At 45.9% G+C, this 14,235-nt stretch overlaps 2 protein-coding genes across 4 annotated transcripts in view; one reads left to right on the forward strand and one right to left on the reverse strand.

The window, feature by feature from the left end:
* Nucleotides 1-5,856, forward strand: part of PDCD5 (programmed cell death 5) — a 6,133-nt gene extending 277 nt beyond the window's left edge. Inside the window, exons 2-6 of the mRNA XM_077754640.1 lie at nt 879-916; nt 3,430-3,491; nt 4,291-4,382; nt 5,277-5,348; nt 5,667-5,856. Coding sequence (XP_077610766.1) covers nt 879-916; nt 3,430-3,491; nt 4,291-4,382; nt 5,277-5,348; nt 5,667-5,714 — 312 coding nt within the window. The 3' untranslated portion in view covers nt 5,715-5,856. The remainder of the gene's footprint in view (nt 1-878; nt 917-3,429; nt 3,492-4,290; nt 4,383-5,276; nt 5,349-5,666) is intronic.
* Nucleotides 5,857-7,970: 2,114 nt separating this feature from the next.
* ANKRD27 (ankyrin repeat domain 27) overlaps nt 7,971-14,235 on the reverse strand; it is a 51,840-nt gene continuing 45,575 nt past the window's right edge. For all 3 annotated transcript variants that reach the window (XM_077754638.1, XM_077754639.1, XM_077754637.1), the window contains 5 exons: nt 13,978-14,139; nt 12,650-12,761; nt 11,232-11,310; nt 10,977-11,049; nt 7,971-9,301 (listed from right to left, as the gene is read on the reverse strand). In XM_077754638.1, the coding sequence (XP_077610764.1) occupies nt 9,026-9,301; nt 10,977-11,049; nt 11,232-11,310; nt 12,650-12,761; nt 13,978-14,139 (702 nt within the window). In that variant the 3' untranslated portion in view covers nt 7,971-9,025. The remainder of the gene's footprint in view (nt 9,302-10,976; nt 11,050-11,231; nt 11,311-12,649; nt 12,762-13,977; nt 14,140-14,235) is intronic.

The following is a 14,235-nucleotide window of genomic DNA, read 5'->3' on the forward strand; positions in this document are numbered from 1 at the left end:
GGCCCCCGGGCGGCCCCGCGCTGGGCCTCGCCGGGCCGGCGTCTCCCCGGGACAGAGTGCTCAGCTCTTCGGGTCTCTCCCGTCCCATTAGCTTTCGGGTCTGGCCCAACTGTTCCCTAGAATTAGGGTGTTCGACCCAAGTAGTTGGCATTGTTTGAGGGGCTGTTGTGTGCGAGGCGCTGCGGGTACAGTGGGGGAACACGCTCTCAGGCGGAGTTGCTGGACCCGGGGAGGAGCCACAAGCTCACCCCTAATCTCGTGCTCAAGTTAAAGACGTCGCTGTACAGCGAAGGGACCACCGAGATGGGGCTGGGGCGGGACGGCCTCCAGGGAAGCGCCGTTTGAATCAGCGTCCCAGTGCCGAAGCAGATATGACCTCCTCAACTCCGGGTTCGTAGCTCAGGGACCCCCTCCCGCATGGTTGCTTGTATTTAAAATGTTCTACTAGATTGTGATTTCAGAAGCTTATTAAAACACTTAGTGAGTTGAGGGGACGCCTGGGTGGCTCAGTCGGTTAAGCGTCCGACTTCGGCTCAGGTCGTGATCTCACGGTTCGTGGGTTCGAGCCCCGCGTCGGGCTCTGTGCTGACTGCCAGCTCAGAGCCTGGATCCTGTTTCAGATTCTGTGTCTCCCTCTCTCTGACTCTCCCCTGCTCACGCTGTCTCTCTCTCTCTCAGAAATAAATAAAACATTAAAAAAAAAACACTTAGTAAATTGGAACTATCCTGTTGATTTCTGGGAGGCCCAGCTTTTGGTTATTTGATAATAATTTGATCTTTACCACTGCTGGAGCCTATTAAGTATCAGAAACAAGAAAGCAGTTCCTACTTTTTTCTTAAGTGAAATTACTCGACTAAAAGATACATTTCCCCCCCAGGATCCTGGCGATGCAGCACAACAGGAAGCAAAGCACAGGTATGGGCTGGAGTTCTGAATTTTTTGCAGGGTGGTTTGACCAAGTGAGTTTTTTTAACTTTGTTATTTTATTTTGTTGTGTTTTTTTGTTTTTTTAAGTAATCACTGCCCTTAATGGTGGGGCTCAAACTCATAACCCTAAGGTCACCAGTGGTATGCTTTGAGGCGCCTGGGTGGCTCAGTCTATTGAGCATCTGACTTTGATTCAGGTCATGAACTGGGGCTTCTGTCAGCAGGAGACCACTTCCGACCTGCTCCCCTCTCTGCCCGTTCCCCATCTGTGCTCCCATTCTCTTTCTCAAAAATAAATAAGCATTTTAAAAAAAAGTTGCATACTCTTCCAACTGAGCCAGCCAGGCACTCTTGGTTTAGTGTTTTAATAGATGTGGGAATCTCCAAGTTTTTCCTGGCATAGAGATTTTTTCAATAAATAATAAGGGTATTTTCATTATTAATTTGCTAATTAAACAAAGGTGCGTGGAATATCCTTATAATTGCTGGTTGATGTTTGCTTCTCTGCTAAACTGTGATGACCTTAAAAGTGAACCTAATAATAGGACTATCTCATGTGGATGTTGTGAGGATTACATGGTTGCAGTGCTTCACATTTAGTAAATCTCTGTACACATTAACTGTTAAACTGCTCTTATTGTTATTTTATCCCAGCACATGGCTGGGCACCTCACACGTAGCAGATTTAGTGAATGAATACCCTGTTACCTCACCATGCTACCTTTTTTTTCTTATTGTGATTTAAAAAAAACACACACATAAAATTTACCATAATAAGTATTTTCAGGTGTGTAGCTCGTTTGTGTTTACTGTATTATTATGCAACAAATCTCTAGAACTTTTTCACCTTGCAAGAGTGAGACTCTATACCTGTTAATTTTCCCCTCTCCCTATCATGCTGCCATTTAACTCATTCATTCATTCAGCAAATATTTGTGTCAGGTCTGCATCAGGCACTGTGCTGGGTCTAGAGAAATAGGCAAGGCAGAGAAGGTTCTATCCTTCTGTGGCTTATTAGTGGGAGAAGGATGGTTGCTAAGAAAATAAAACTACTAACGTGAATTTCAGTGATTGTAAGACATGTATTTTTTCACATTTAACATAGATTAGGATCTGTCTCATAATGGATCATCTTGTCCTGGATTCTTCCAGAGAGGATTTAATTTTTGCTTCTGCCATAACTTGGGTACATTTCTAATGTGAGACCTTTTAAAATTAACTTCTGTGTTTGGGGGGCTTCCGGGCGGTTCAGTCAGTTGAGCACATGACTCTTGATTTTGGCTCAGATCATGATCTCATGGTGTGTGGGTTCAAGCAGTGTGGAGCCTGCTTGGGATTCTCTCTCTCTCTTTCTGCCCCTCCCCGACTCTCTTGTTCTCTCTCAAAATAAGTAAACTTGAAAAAAAAATTCTGTACTTTAGACTCCACTCACCCCCAAGCACTGTAAATTGAGACAACAAACTTATAAGACTAACACTTGAAGTTCAGACTCTGACAGGAACGTTTTTCCTCCCTCACTCAGGACGAGGGCTGATGCACGCACCCTTCCTTTCCGTCCCTTTCTGCATGGCGGCTTTAGGTTTTGTTTACCGTGTACTGTGGGTGTTACTCTTTGATGCCCCAGCTCGGAGTCGGGATCTCCTATTAGACTCGTCTATTTTGTTTTTAGAGGTATACAAACCAGGGTGCCTCTTACCATTGATGGCGTCTTCGATCCAGTGAGATACAGTAATGGTAGACAGCAGGGGTGAAGTCCTCAGGGGCACTAAGGAAATGGCCTGTGGAGGTGAGGTGGGCTCTAGGCCGTGTGCTTAGGCCTCCTAGGGTGGGGGTGGTCAGGAGGCCAGCCAGCCCCAGCTCCCCTTCTGATCAGCCCAAGGCTCTGCTGTTGTCTGTGTAGTAAGTTCCCTAAAGGACTTCATGTGGAGAAAAGCTTTTTTTTTTTTTTGCTGCTTAGATAAAAGTTTGAAACCACTGTGTTGTGAACTAGTTCCCACTTGAATAGGTAGAAGGAGGCAAGGATAGTTGCAGGGTTATAAGTTCACTCCCTCTCCCCACTCAAAAAGCGGAACTGGGAGTCTTGAAACATGGGGTCTGGTTCCAGGTTGGCCAGGATTACCTGTGTCTCCATAACATCTCTTAAGAAAAATTACAGATTTATCATTTGGTCCTTTAATTGCCTGGAATCTTAACTACCAGTTTCTGGAACCTCTCACACACTGGGCACTTTATGTGTGTTGGTAATGGTGGTTGAACTCAAACTCCACCCTGAATTATGAAAATGTAAAGTTTTACCTTTCAGCCCGGTAGGCTTATGCCCACATAAAATAAAGCTAACTTTTGAAGGGCGATCTTGGATGCCTGCTTGAGTATGGGTACTGCTGGCCGCGTAGCACTGTCTGGGGGCGTGGCAGGCTTCCATCTTGGGAAACATGGAGTTGTGTGTTCAGTAGGAACACTGACAGCATGGTTCTAATTGTGCCGTCCTGTTTGTGTTGTAGGGAAGCAGAAATGAGAAACAGTATCTTAGCCCAAGTCCTGGATCAGGCAGCCCGGGCCCGCCGTAAGCATCTTCAGTTTTCTCTAAGTTATTTCCATAAAATGGACCTGAGCTGGTTGAATAGGGAGAAAGATCTATGACATCATTGCTATCTCTGGACTAAATACTTGTTTAACCTAAAAACATGCAGATAATGTTGTAAGAAATGTAAAGTTTATAAACCTAAAGAAATGTAATAAAACCGTTACTAAAAATACCAGCTCAGTTCTCTCTTTCCAAGGAGATGATCTTCAAGTGTGTATTAGGTAAAATTTATAGGAAACCACTCTTAAATTGAGTCAGTCACAGAATGTTGCTGGTAGTTCATGTGGGTGATGGGGATTTGGGAGGTTTATTGTCTCTGTTGTAGTGTATGTTCATAATTTTTCATAGTAAATTCCAAAACAGTATAGAAAAAACTAATAAGCCAATCTCAGTGAACTAGTATCTTTTGTATTGTCACTTGAAGCCTAGCTTAGAAGAGGCAGTCTTAGACGGATCACCACAATTATATATGTGTAGTAATCTAGAAATTGCTTTCCATTTAAATGGAAGTAAAAAAAAAAAAAAGACCTCAGGCTTAGAATCTGAGGACCCAGGTCTACTCTTGGCTCTCCCACTACCTCTGTGTGGCTTTGATGGAGATTGACATGGCTGAACTTGAGTTTCTTCATTTTTAAGATGGGCTATTGTACAATCTGCCCCCCTGCCTACTTTGCTAGTCTCAAAACACAAGTCTGTGACGTGCTTTGGAAATGTTGGTGCACAGTTTTTAGGTTCTCTAAGTGTGCATTTTGTTTTGACTCCTTCTTTTTCTTTTTAGTAAGTAACTTAGCACTTGTAAAGCCCGAAAAAACTAAAGCAGTAGAGAATTACCTCATACAGATGGCAAGATACGGGCAACTGAGTGGGAAGGTAAGCTTGGACATGGCCTTGACACCATTTTACCTACTGTTATTGATTTTATCAAAGCATCTCTTCAAAAGGTCAGTCTCATTTTCTCGTTACATAAGTTCTTGTTGACTATTTCAGTGAAGCAATTTATAAAGGAGGGAATACTTGTCTACCATAAATCCTAAAAAATAACTAACTGCCTTTCCTAAAATCCTCTGCTGCTTTCCTTTACTGACGCTGCTGTGGAACCTTGATGTGTGTGTGACCCAGTGACTTTTAGGGTCAGAATCTAATTGCTTCTACACTGGATACAGGTTTGTCAATGATACCAAATAAAATCTTACCAATGTACGTGGAAGTTAAGGGTGTTTTGCAAAGGAGGAACTGCTGAAATTCCTGGTTATGATGTGCATTGCTGTGATGCCCTGATGAGCCCAACCTTCCTTCAAGAGCCTGCCTTCAAGAAGAGCCGCACCTGCACTGGAAGCCAGCCGCTGCCATCCTAGCCTGCGGGGATCAGCCCCGCCCTTGAACCCCTTACACTAAGAGCGTGTGTGGAAGAGACAACTACTGTTCATCTTTTTGAGTGACTTTCCTCTTTCATTTAAGCTCCTCAAGGGCAGAGGCTGTGTCTCCAACACAGCATGTAGGTGGTTGTCACTGTCTGCTGGTGGCAATAAAGGTGTTAAGTGCTGGTAACATTAGATTTTCCCGAGAAAGCTAATCGATGGAAACCTTCCCCTCTCCTCAGATGAGGCTAGCACAGCAAAACTGACTGGAGCTTAAACCAATAGTTAGAGCCTCCTGCCTTCCCTCTTGACCTCTGCCCCCATGCCCCAGAAAGATTAAAACCATTCAATCTGCTGAGGTAAATTCTGTTTAAAAAAGTACTATTTTTCTTTCCGGTTACCCTAGGTATCAGAACAAGGTTTAATAGAAATCCTTGAAAAAGTAAGCCAACAAACAGAAAAGAAAACCACAGTTAAAGTAAGTTTCCCCAAACGTACAGGGCAAAAGAAAAAGATTTTAAATGATAAGCGTTAAATATCCATCTACTGTATCAAAACATGTTTTAGCCCATGAACATTTTCAGTTTGTAACAGGTGAAAGTTTGGGGGGAAAGGCTGCACTTGTTGAGGGGTGTCATTATTAAGGCCCTTCTGTTGTTCCCCTCCCCCCATAGACATAAAACCCTAAGTCGTTTCAAAGACCTAATGTCTTATAGTAGTAGACCTTGTTCTTCTCAGAAAGTCTGAGTTCTGCTTCATTAAACTTGTTATGACACTCCTTTACTTTCCCCCCCAGTTCAACAGAAGAAAAGTCATGGACTCTGATGAAGAGGACGATTATTGAGTTTAAGATGTTTAGAGACTGGAGCTTGATGGAACAGTTCTAGGACAGATAACACTTGGTGGAAGTAAAGATCTGATTGTTTACTTTGTTTATTGTCTATATGCCTTTTAAAAAAATAAACTTGTTATGCAAAATAAAACAATATGGGCAAAGTTTTTTTTGTACCATAGTTGAATGAACAGAAGATCTGCACTTCTAATTTTTTCTTTCGTACCAAAAGTTTTTAAGCATGTAGCAGCATAAATATATTCTCTGTAACTGTGCCATTAGTGTTAGGAAAATGGCCTTTGCAGAAATACATGCTGGCTTACTCTTCAGTAAGAAGCTAACAGCATCCAGTAACATGGTAGTTAAAACCCATGGATTAAGAGGAATCAGCTTTTAATATTTAACATCAAATATTTCCAAGACCTAGATTCTGAAACCAGGTAAACTATTTTTCTTCCTGAAGCTTATATGTATGTTCAATGTAAGGAAATTCCTTGCTTTGGTTTCATTTGTAATCTGCTTCTCAAAGGCACTGAGACTATTATCTTAATAAATATTATCTCTATCCAAAACAGTGGTACTCGCATTGCAGAAAATTACCAAAATAACTAGGAGATACTAATAGTAATACTTGAACGATAACAAACATGTTTGAAAGTAAGTGCCTTCTAACTTTAGCAGTTAAACATTTTGGTAGAATTGTTTGAGTTCTTCACCGATAAAACTGCAGGTAACAAATGTCATCTCTTCTATCGTGCTTTCCTCCCATAGGCTTTGAAACCTTTGCTCATAAATTTATCTCTCAAGTGAGCTGTTTGGTGTAACCTTTTAGAGGCCTTAGCCCTGTGGGACCAAGCCCAGGAGTAGGTCGTAACATTTAAGGAAGGGAATAGGATTGGTGGCAGGAAAGTAACCGGAAAAGTGGTTTAGAATCCCAGCCTCTCTAGCCAGCATACTGCTGACCTATATCTAAACTATATTTGAGAGGTTATTCATACTGAGACTTGGAATTTGGAACTGTGGCCAATGAAGGAAGTCCGTGTTGGAGCGTCTAGCACTCCTAAAGAATGAGAAGTTTTAACATCAAAAATTTTTTTAAAAGGAACAGGATTAGGGAGTCAAAAGTCTTGCTCAGGGATTTTGAAAAAAACGAACCATCCCAGTTATAGGTAAACTTTGCTTTAGGTCTTACTTAATAGAAAAATGCTAGAGGGAGACTAGGTGATTCTCTGCAGGTTTTGTTAGATGCTTCCTCCTGCAGAAAAACCACGGTCACGACGGCTCTGTCCTGTCCTCCAAGGACACTTGAGGATGCAAAGCCCTGTACACAAGGCTGAAAGTTCTGCAAGGCAAGAGGAAGTGGGGGGGCGGTTGTTCTAAGCTTTCTAATTTAATTGACAATAACTTTGAATCCAAAACATTATGACACAGAACAAATTTGGGCGTTGCCAATTTCCCAGTCGTTCAAGTCCAGCTTTAAGTGGGAAAGCAACTGGAGAAAAACAAGGGCTTTAAAAACTAACTGATGTAGTCCCTTCAGATCGCTCACCCTGCTGATTACAGAGTGGCTCAGGAGGAAGCTTCTCCCCTAAAACTGACCATCTCCAGTGTATCTCCAGAAGAGCACACCTCACTGGAAACGGCCAATGCAGAGGACACCGCCAAGCAGGCCGTGACCCCAGATGGGACAGTGCCAGCATCTCAGCACCCTTCTTTTCTCTGAACCTGTTCCCTCATTTGACAATTCTACCAGTCAGAGCAACTGTTATAATTAAATAGGAAAGTGTGCAAATTCTATCATACCACCCAAAAAATGAGGGGATATCAAATGTATGTATTTGCAGCTTGGCTGACAAACTACACAGGACAGAAGTTCTTAATTAGGGCAGCGGACTGCGACTGAAGTCAGTGAGGTCGTTTCGTTCAAAACTGTGGAAAAGGAGGAAAAACTAAAATTCACAAAGCAATAGTGCTTCTTTCCTGTTTGGGCTAAAAGGCTGTCTTGTATTCATTTTTGTTCTGATTAAAAAACCAACACATTTTTGTGGGCCCTGCGCATTTGCACCTGCTAGATTCAGTCAGTCCTAGGGAGGCAAATGGGTGAGGGGCTGCTCCGAATGATCCGGTTTACATGTTTCAGTGAGAAATGTGTATCCATCCCGTGGGGGAAGATCTTTCCAGACACAGCACGTGTTTATAGTGGAGAGGAGGAGAAACACGCATCTCTCCAGAGCAAAAGAGCAACTAAAGAAGTGTACCATGAGGCGCTCAAGAATCATAGAGTTTACTGTTTCTTTTCCCATCGTTTGGCACATATCCAAGGCACATTAGAAAATTAGAAATCATAAATTACTTTGTAGAAAAATAATCAGTCCCTCCCTTCTATACATACACAAGTATTTCCAAGAACATGCACAAAACCATGTCCCTATTACAAAGTTATTGGAAAATGTACGCAGGACAAACCCATGTTTGCGGCTGTAGGCCAATTAGTAACATAAAAAAATAAGAGTATATATAGAAATTTATAAAAAGGAATAAATGGCAATAACTTCTAACTAAAAGTAACTGACCTGGTTTGTGCTGTAAGTTTTGAATCTGAATCAAAAGACTTAAGAAAAGATGTGCCAAATCTCTCTAGCTCAGTAACCATCCGTCAGGTGTGACGTCCAAGGGAGGTTTTTATCGGAAAGGGAGGCTTTGAGAGACACTGGTACGGCTGCGTATGTGCAGTGATCAAATATATCTGTACTTTGTTGGAAGAAAAATTATACCCAACCTTTCCCACATACATAGTGTAGAACAGGTCATAAATGTCCTTTTCAGTAACACAACGTCACACCGGCCCCGGGGCATCTTTGGGCTTGAGCTGCTTTGCAAAGGAACGTTTTCGGGGCCTCTTTCCTCCAAGCCAGTGTGTCCCGTCTGCCCGGCCCCCACGCTGCTCCGCGGTCGCCTGTCCCAGGGTCCGGGTTCTTCGGCCTAGCAGTGCCAGTGTGTACGCACGGCAGGGGTGAGCACCTTGCGGTAGGAGGTCAGAACCCGGTGAGAAGGGCCCTCGCTGCGGCCAGGGAGCCTGCCGCCTCAAAAGCAGCCCACACCCAGTCTCGGGGATCAGGACACCACTGAAAACTGTGTCTACTCCTTTTCCAGAGCCTTCGTGAGCTTCGAAGAGGAGAGAGAGGGTGATGGTTTTCCTTGCTGCATCCTTTCCCTTGGCCACAGAAAAGCGTTCAGGAACTTTCTGCTTCTCTCTCAAACCAAACGCAAAGTACATGTCAGTTCTCAGCGGTGTCCCCGTGTGGCACCTCCTTGTTGAGGACTCACCTCCTGGTAGTCAACGTAACAACCGCTTCGCGCTGTGCAGACTGGGGAGTAACACCGGCCTCGTGGGGAGCAGCTGGGTCTCCGGCAGTCCCGGGGCTCTCGGCCGCGACCGTGTCCTCGACGGTGTGTCTGCGCAGCATCCGCCTGCTCGCGGGAACGCTCTGCTGCAGTCCGGGCCGCTCGGGCTGACTGCGGCCTCCTCCGCCAGCGGTCTCAGGCGTGCGCGGGTCCGGCGGCTTGTTCTGCTCCCCTGTGGCTCCCGGCCTCCCTGGCTGAACAAACAGTACGATTCAAGCAGTTCGCTCGCACCGCACTTGAAACAAAAACCACACAAGAATGGTGCCTCTGCGCGCCTGAGTGGCTCAGTCGGTTAAGTGTCCGACTTCGACTCAGGTCATGATCTCATGCTTCTTGGGTTCGAGTCCAGCATCGGGCTCTGCGCTGACAGCTAGCTCAGAGCCTGGAGCTTGTTTCAGATTCTGTGTCTCCCTCTCTATCTGACCCTCCCCTGCTCACGCTCTCTCACTCACTCTCTCAGAAATAAATTTTTTTTAAAAAAATTTAAAAAAAAAAGAACAGTGCCCCTGCGTGCTTCTGTGGGTCACCCAATGTGCTCGTGACTTTCTGGGCATAATTCCAGCTCTGACATCCCTGCAGGGATAGTATGAACGTGCACTCCACGTGTCAGACACAACGTCGGTGCTTTACCTGATTTCACATTTAATTCTTATAACAAGCCCACCCTAACTGCCACCCCATTCACAGCTGTGGACACAGGCTTAGCAAATGGAAGTGACGTCCTAAACCCCCATCTCTCACAAGGGAGGCACTGGCACTTGCGTGAACCCAAGCAGAGCTCAGTCTGAGGGTATCCCAGGCAGCAGCAGGTCTGTTGGCAAAGTCATGAAAGATTATGTAGGAAACCGAAATGAGTCACGTTAGCAAAAATCCCTTTAATTCTCTAAAACACAGACTTAGAGCTTGTGCAGATGTGCTTCAACGAGCCTGGGCCACCGCACGAGCCGCACACTGTCCTCATCAACAGTCATACTGCCATTGGCAGGAGCAAGAAGGAAAGGCGGGTTTCGGGGAAGAGTCCCCACTGCACCACAGCACGTAAGGCTGCAGGAAGATGGCCACGTGCAGAACTGTCTACAAGAGCAGCTCTCAACCATATCCGGAGGCTTTCTTTAACCACCGAGATACAAACCCACCGAGATACCGTGGACGGTGTGACCTGAGCTATCTCACTGAATGCGCACACCTTAAGCTGCAGGGGCTCTCCACGCCTACTCCCGTCGCCACTGTCCCCTCTCCTCTCTCAGGAAACGAAGCCTGTGCCTTGGCTGTCCCATTAACGAACCCATCTAACTCGTTACTGTTTTTTTGTTTTTGTTTTTGTTTTTTAATATTTTATTTATTTTTGAGAGAGAGAGAGAGAGAGACAGCATGAGCAGAGGAGGGTCAGGGAGAGAGGGAGACACAGAATCCAAAGCAGGCTCCAGGCTCTGAGCTGTGAGCACAGAGCCCGATGCGGGGCTCGAATCCACAAACCATGAGATCACGACCTGAGCTGAAGTCAGATGCCCAACCGAGCCACCCAGGCACCCCTCGTTACTAACTGTTGAAAAGAAGGAAATCATGAAATGAGAAGTGTGTTCACCATGGATGAAGTTTTAGAAAAGCCAGGCTTTAAGAAATACGATGAGGGGCTCCTGGGTGGCTCAGTCGGTTAAGTGTCCGACTCTTAATCTTGGCTCAGGTCGTGATCTCACAGTGTGTGGGATCGAGCCCAGCGTCGGACTCTGCACTGATGGCGTGGAGCCTGCTTTAGATTCTCTCTCCCCCTCTCTCTGCTCCTCTCCCTCTCTGCTCCTCCCCTGCTTAAGCTAAAATAAATTAAAAGAAAAAAGAAATATGAAGATAAGTTGGTGTTTAATAACTCACCTCATGCACACAGTCTTCAGTAAAATCAGGGACACTTCTATCTCTTGCCATAATCTCCTGTGAAGCCGTTCCCCTGAAACCCAAAACAAAGTGAAATCAAGGTTTGGGACAGTGGTGTCAAACACTCCAGTTGGCCACGAGGTGGCAGCATTTGATGAGTGCAGATTTCTCTGTGACCTGTCCAAGGAGCACATACCTGGTTAGTTTTAAGTAAAAGGTCAAAAGCACAGAAATCGACTCAAATTTTATACTCACTTTAACTGCCCACCCGAGTGGACAAAGTAAAACTGCCTTGTAAAAGGTTCATCTGGTAGATCATACATTTTTGAGTTCCCTGTAGACAAAAAAGGATACACATTTGAGAACTTCTGAGGTAGTTTAAGAATTGTTTTAAAGTTGTAGCACAGATGCAATGTTTCCGTTTTCTTAGGTTGACAGAATTGAGAAAATTACAAACTGCATTTGCTCAAAGAGACATATTAGTAGCTATTTATTACCATGTGAGCCCCAATGGAAAAGAAGATGCATCCTTATTAATACACAGGACACTTTGTGAGACAGGCTCAGGATTATCCAGAGGTGGAAATGGGTTTATTCACATTATTACACCTCAAACTATACTGTAATTTTAAAGAAAGAATAGAGTGGTACCTAGCTGGCTCAGTTGGTACAGCGTGTGACTCTTGATCTCAGGGCTGTGACTTTGAGCCCCGTGTTGGGTATAGAAATTACTTTAAAAAAAAAAAAAAATCTGAGGCACCTCNAAGCCCCACATCAGGCTCTGTTCGGACAGCTCGGAGCCTGGAGCCTGCTTCGGATTCTGTGTTCCTTTCCCTCTGCCCCTCCCCCATTCACACTCACTCTCACACACAAAAATAAACAGTAAAGAAATAATAATAAAATCTTTAAAAACATAAAGAGTAGAACATGGGACCTACCTAGACTCTAACAACTGAAAAAAAAAAACAAAACTTCAGCCCCACCCATGTTTGGCAACTACTGTTCTAATTACCAACAAATTCCGTATACGTGCAAATTAAAAACAACAACATAAACCTTTAAAGTTAGTAGGAAGCACTTAGCCCAGACGTTCAGGGAATGCTTTTAAAAAGGCCTGGACCGGGGACGTGCGGCAGGAAAGAATCTCCCAGCGGCTGCTCCTCATCTCCAGCTGGTGGAGGGGAGGCCTAAGCCTCTAAGGTGAGGCCGAGAGAAGCCACTTCACTTCCATAGGAAGCAGCATCCCAATCGGCCAGAAACCCAGCAGCAAAACAAGCCGACAAGGTAGGCTGTAACGTATGTCTCTTCGGTGCCCACATCCCGCCCTGGTCACCAGTACAGGAACATGCTATGTTGAAAATTCAACCGACGGGGGGGCCTGGTTGGCTCAGTCAGTTAAGCGCCTGACTTCGGCTCAAGTCATGATCTCGGTTTGTGGTTCGAGCACCGCGTCGGGCTCTGTGCTGACAGCTAGCTTAGAGCCTGGAGCCTGTTTCAGATTCTGTGTCTCCCTCTCTCTCTGACCCTCCCCTGCTCACGCTGCCTCTCTCTCTCTCTCTCTCAGAAATAAAACATTAAAAAAAATTTTTTTTAATTCAACCGACACCAGCAAATACTCATGAATCTCCAAAGACACCCATGCTGAGAATTTCAGAGAGGGTGTAAGTTCTTACATTTTTTCCGGATCTTCACAGTAACGTAATCCTTGTGGTCCGTTTCACCAGCATCACCCGACGTGGCCATACAGCTTGGTACTACCTGAAGTAATTCCATTATTTTTGAATTCTACAATTTGAAAGGGAAAAGGTTATAGGAATAGTCCATACTGGCGCAGCGAGGCAGAGAGGCTAAGGAGCAACTACAGGTCAGACCGTGAAGCCCAAAGCTTTATGGCTCAGGGCAGCCCTGGACTCAGAGGCGGGCCCCTCCTCTACCAGGTGCTCGGGCTGGGCAGCTCTCTGCTCTGCGCGCTGTGTTAATGAGAATAGGCTCTGTTATTGCACAGTTACGTGAGGCCGTCCGCGGCCCAGACCCTAGTGAGTACTAGATAAAAGACGCTCATCCTGATCATCATTTGAGAAAGTGCTAAGTGAAGGTTTAAAATATTTCAATTCCAGGGGCGCCTGGGTGGCTCAGTTAGCTGACTGACCAAATCTTGATTTTGGCTCAGGTCATGATCCCAGGGTTGTGGGACTGAGCCCCATATCAGGCTCCACACTGAGCATGGAACCTACTGGGGATTCTCTCTTTCCCTTTGCCTCCCTCCCCTGCTTGCTCACTCTTGCTCTAAAATAAAAATAAGAAAATAAAAAATAAATAAAATATTTCAATTCTCTTAAGAAGTGTTACTGAAAATTATGATAAGCCCATGAATACACTGGGTTTATGGTGACTTTTACGTGACACCAGTGTCATTAACAGCCTACTTACTAGCTGTCTACCCAGGGTCAAAGATGAAAAGATTCGACAGGAGAGCAGGAATAGACAGCTTGCTTCTCCTAGGAGAGGAAGCCTTTTCCTCGCCACGGCCCTACGCACACACCCACAGCACCGGGAGGAGGGGTGAATCGGTCCCCACAATTCCCCTGACACAACTCACGGATTCTTGGAACCACCGACTGACCAAACATTCCCTGTTGTGCTGCGAAGACCACTGCAGGCAGGGGGAGCCCCGAACTTCCCCGTGAGTCCCTGATGGCTCGTCCCAGGGCCAGACAGCAGGGCACCGACACCCACAGCTGCTGGGGGAGCACCTCTACTCTGCCCTTGGAAAGCGAGCCCCGGAGGACTGACTCCCAGCTCCCCGAGTAGGCCACCTCTGACCAGGGCACCAAGGACCAGAGATCTGACCACACTGGCCGACTTCCGGCATGGCCACTTGGCCCGGCACGGCGATCCCAAGGGCAGCTAGTGCTATTTCGGGTGCGGTGCAACCACAGGGGACCCAGAGGGAGCGGCGAGGGAGGCTGGGACGCCCTGGGCTCGTGAGCCCCCTGCTCACCTGCTCAGCGCAGTCTATAGCTGTGCACTGCCTCTTGTTCACGACCTGCACTGACGCCCCGTGGAGGAGAAGCAGCTCCACCACGAAGACGCGCTTTTCTATCACGGCCTCGTGCAGCGCCGTGTTGCCCTTGTTGTTGCAGGCGTTAATGGAGGCCCCGTGCTGCAAAAAGACACAGCGTGGTCACACAGAAGGCCGGACAACAGTGACCCAGACTCCAGGCGACGTGAAGCCTGCCGCCGGCCGGGATCGGCAGCT

This window comes from Crocuta crocuta, unplaced genomic scaffold (assembly GCF_008692635.1).
Source record: "Crocuta crocuta isolate KB4526 unplaced genomic scaffold, BGI_CrCroc_1.0 scaffold121, whole genome shotgun sequence".
NCBI lineage: Eukaryota > Metazoa > Chordata > Mammalia > Carnivora > Hyaenidae > Crocuta > Crocuta crocuta.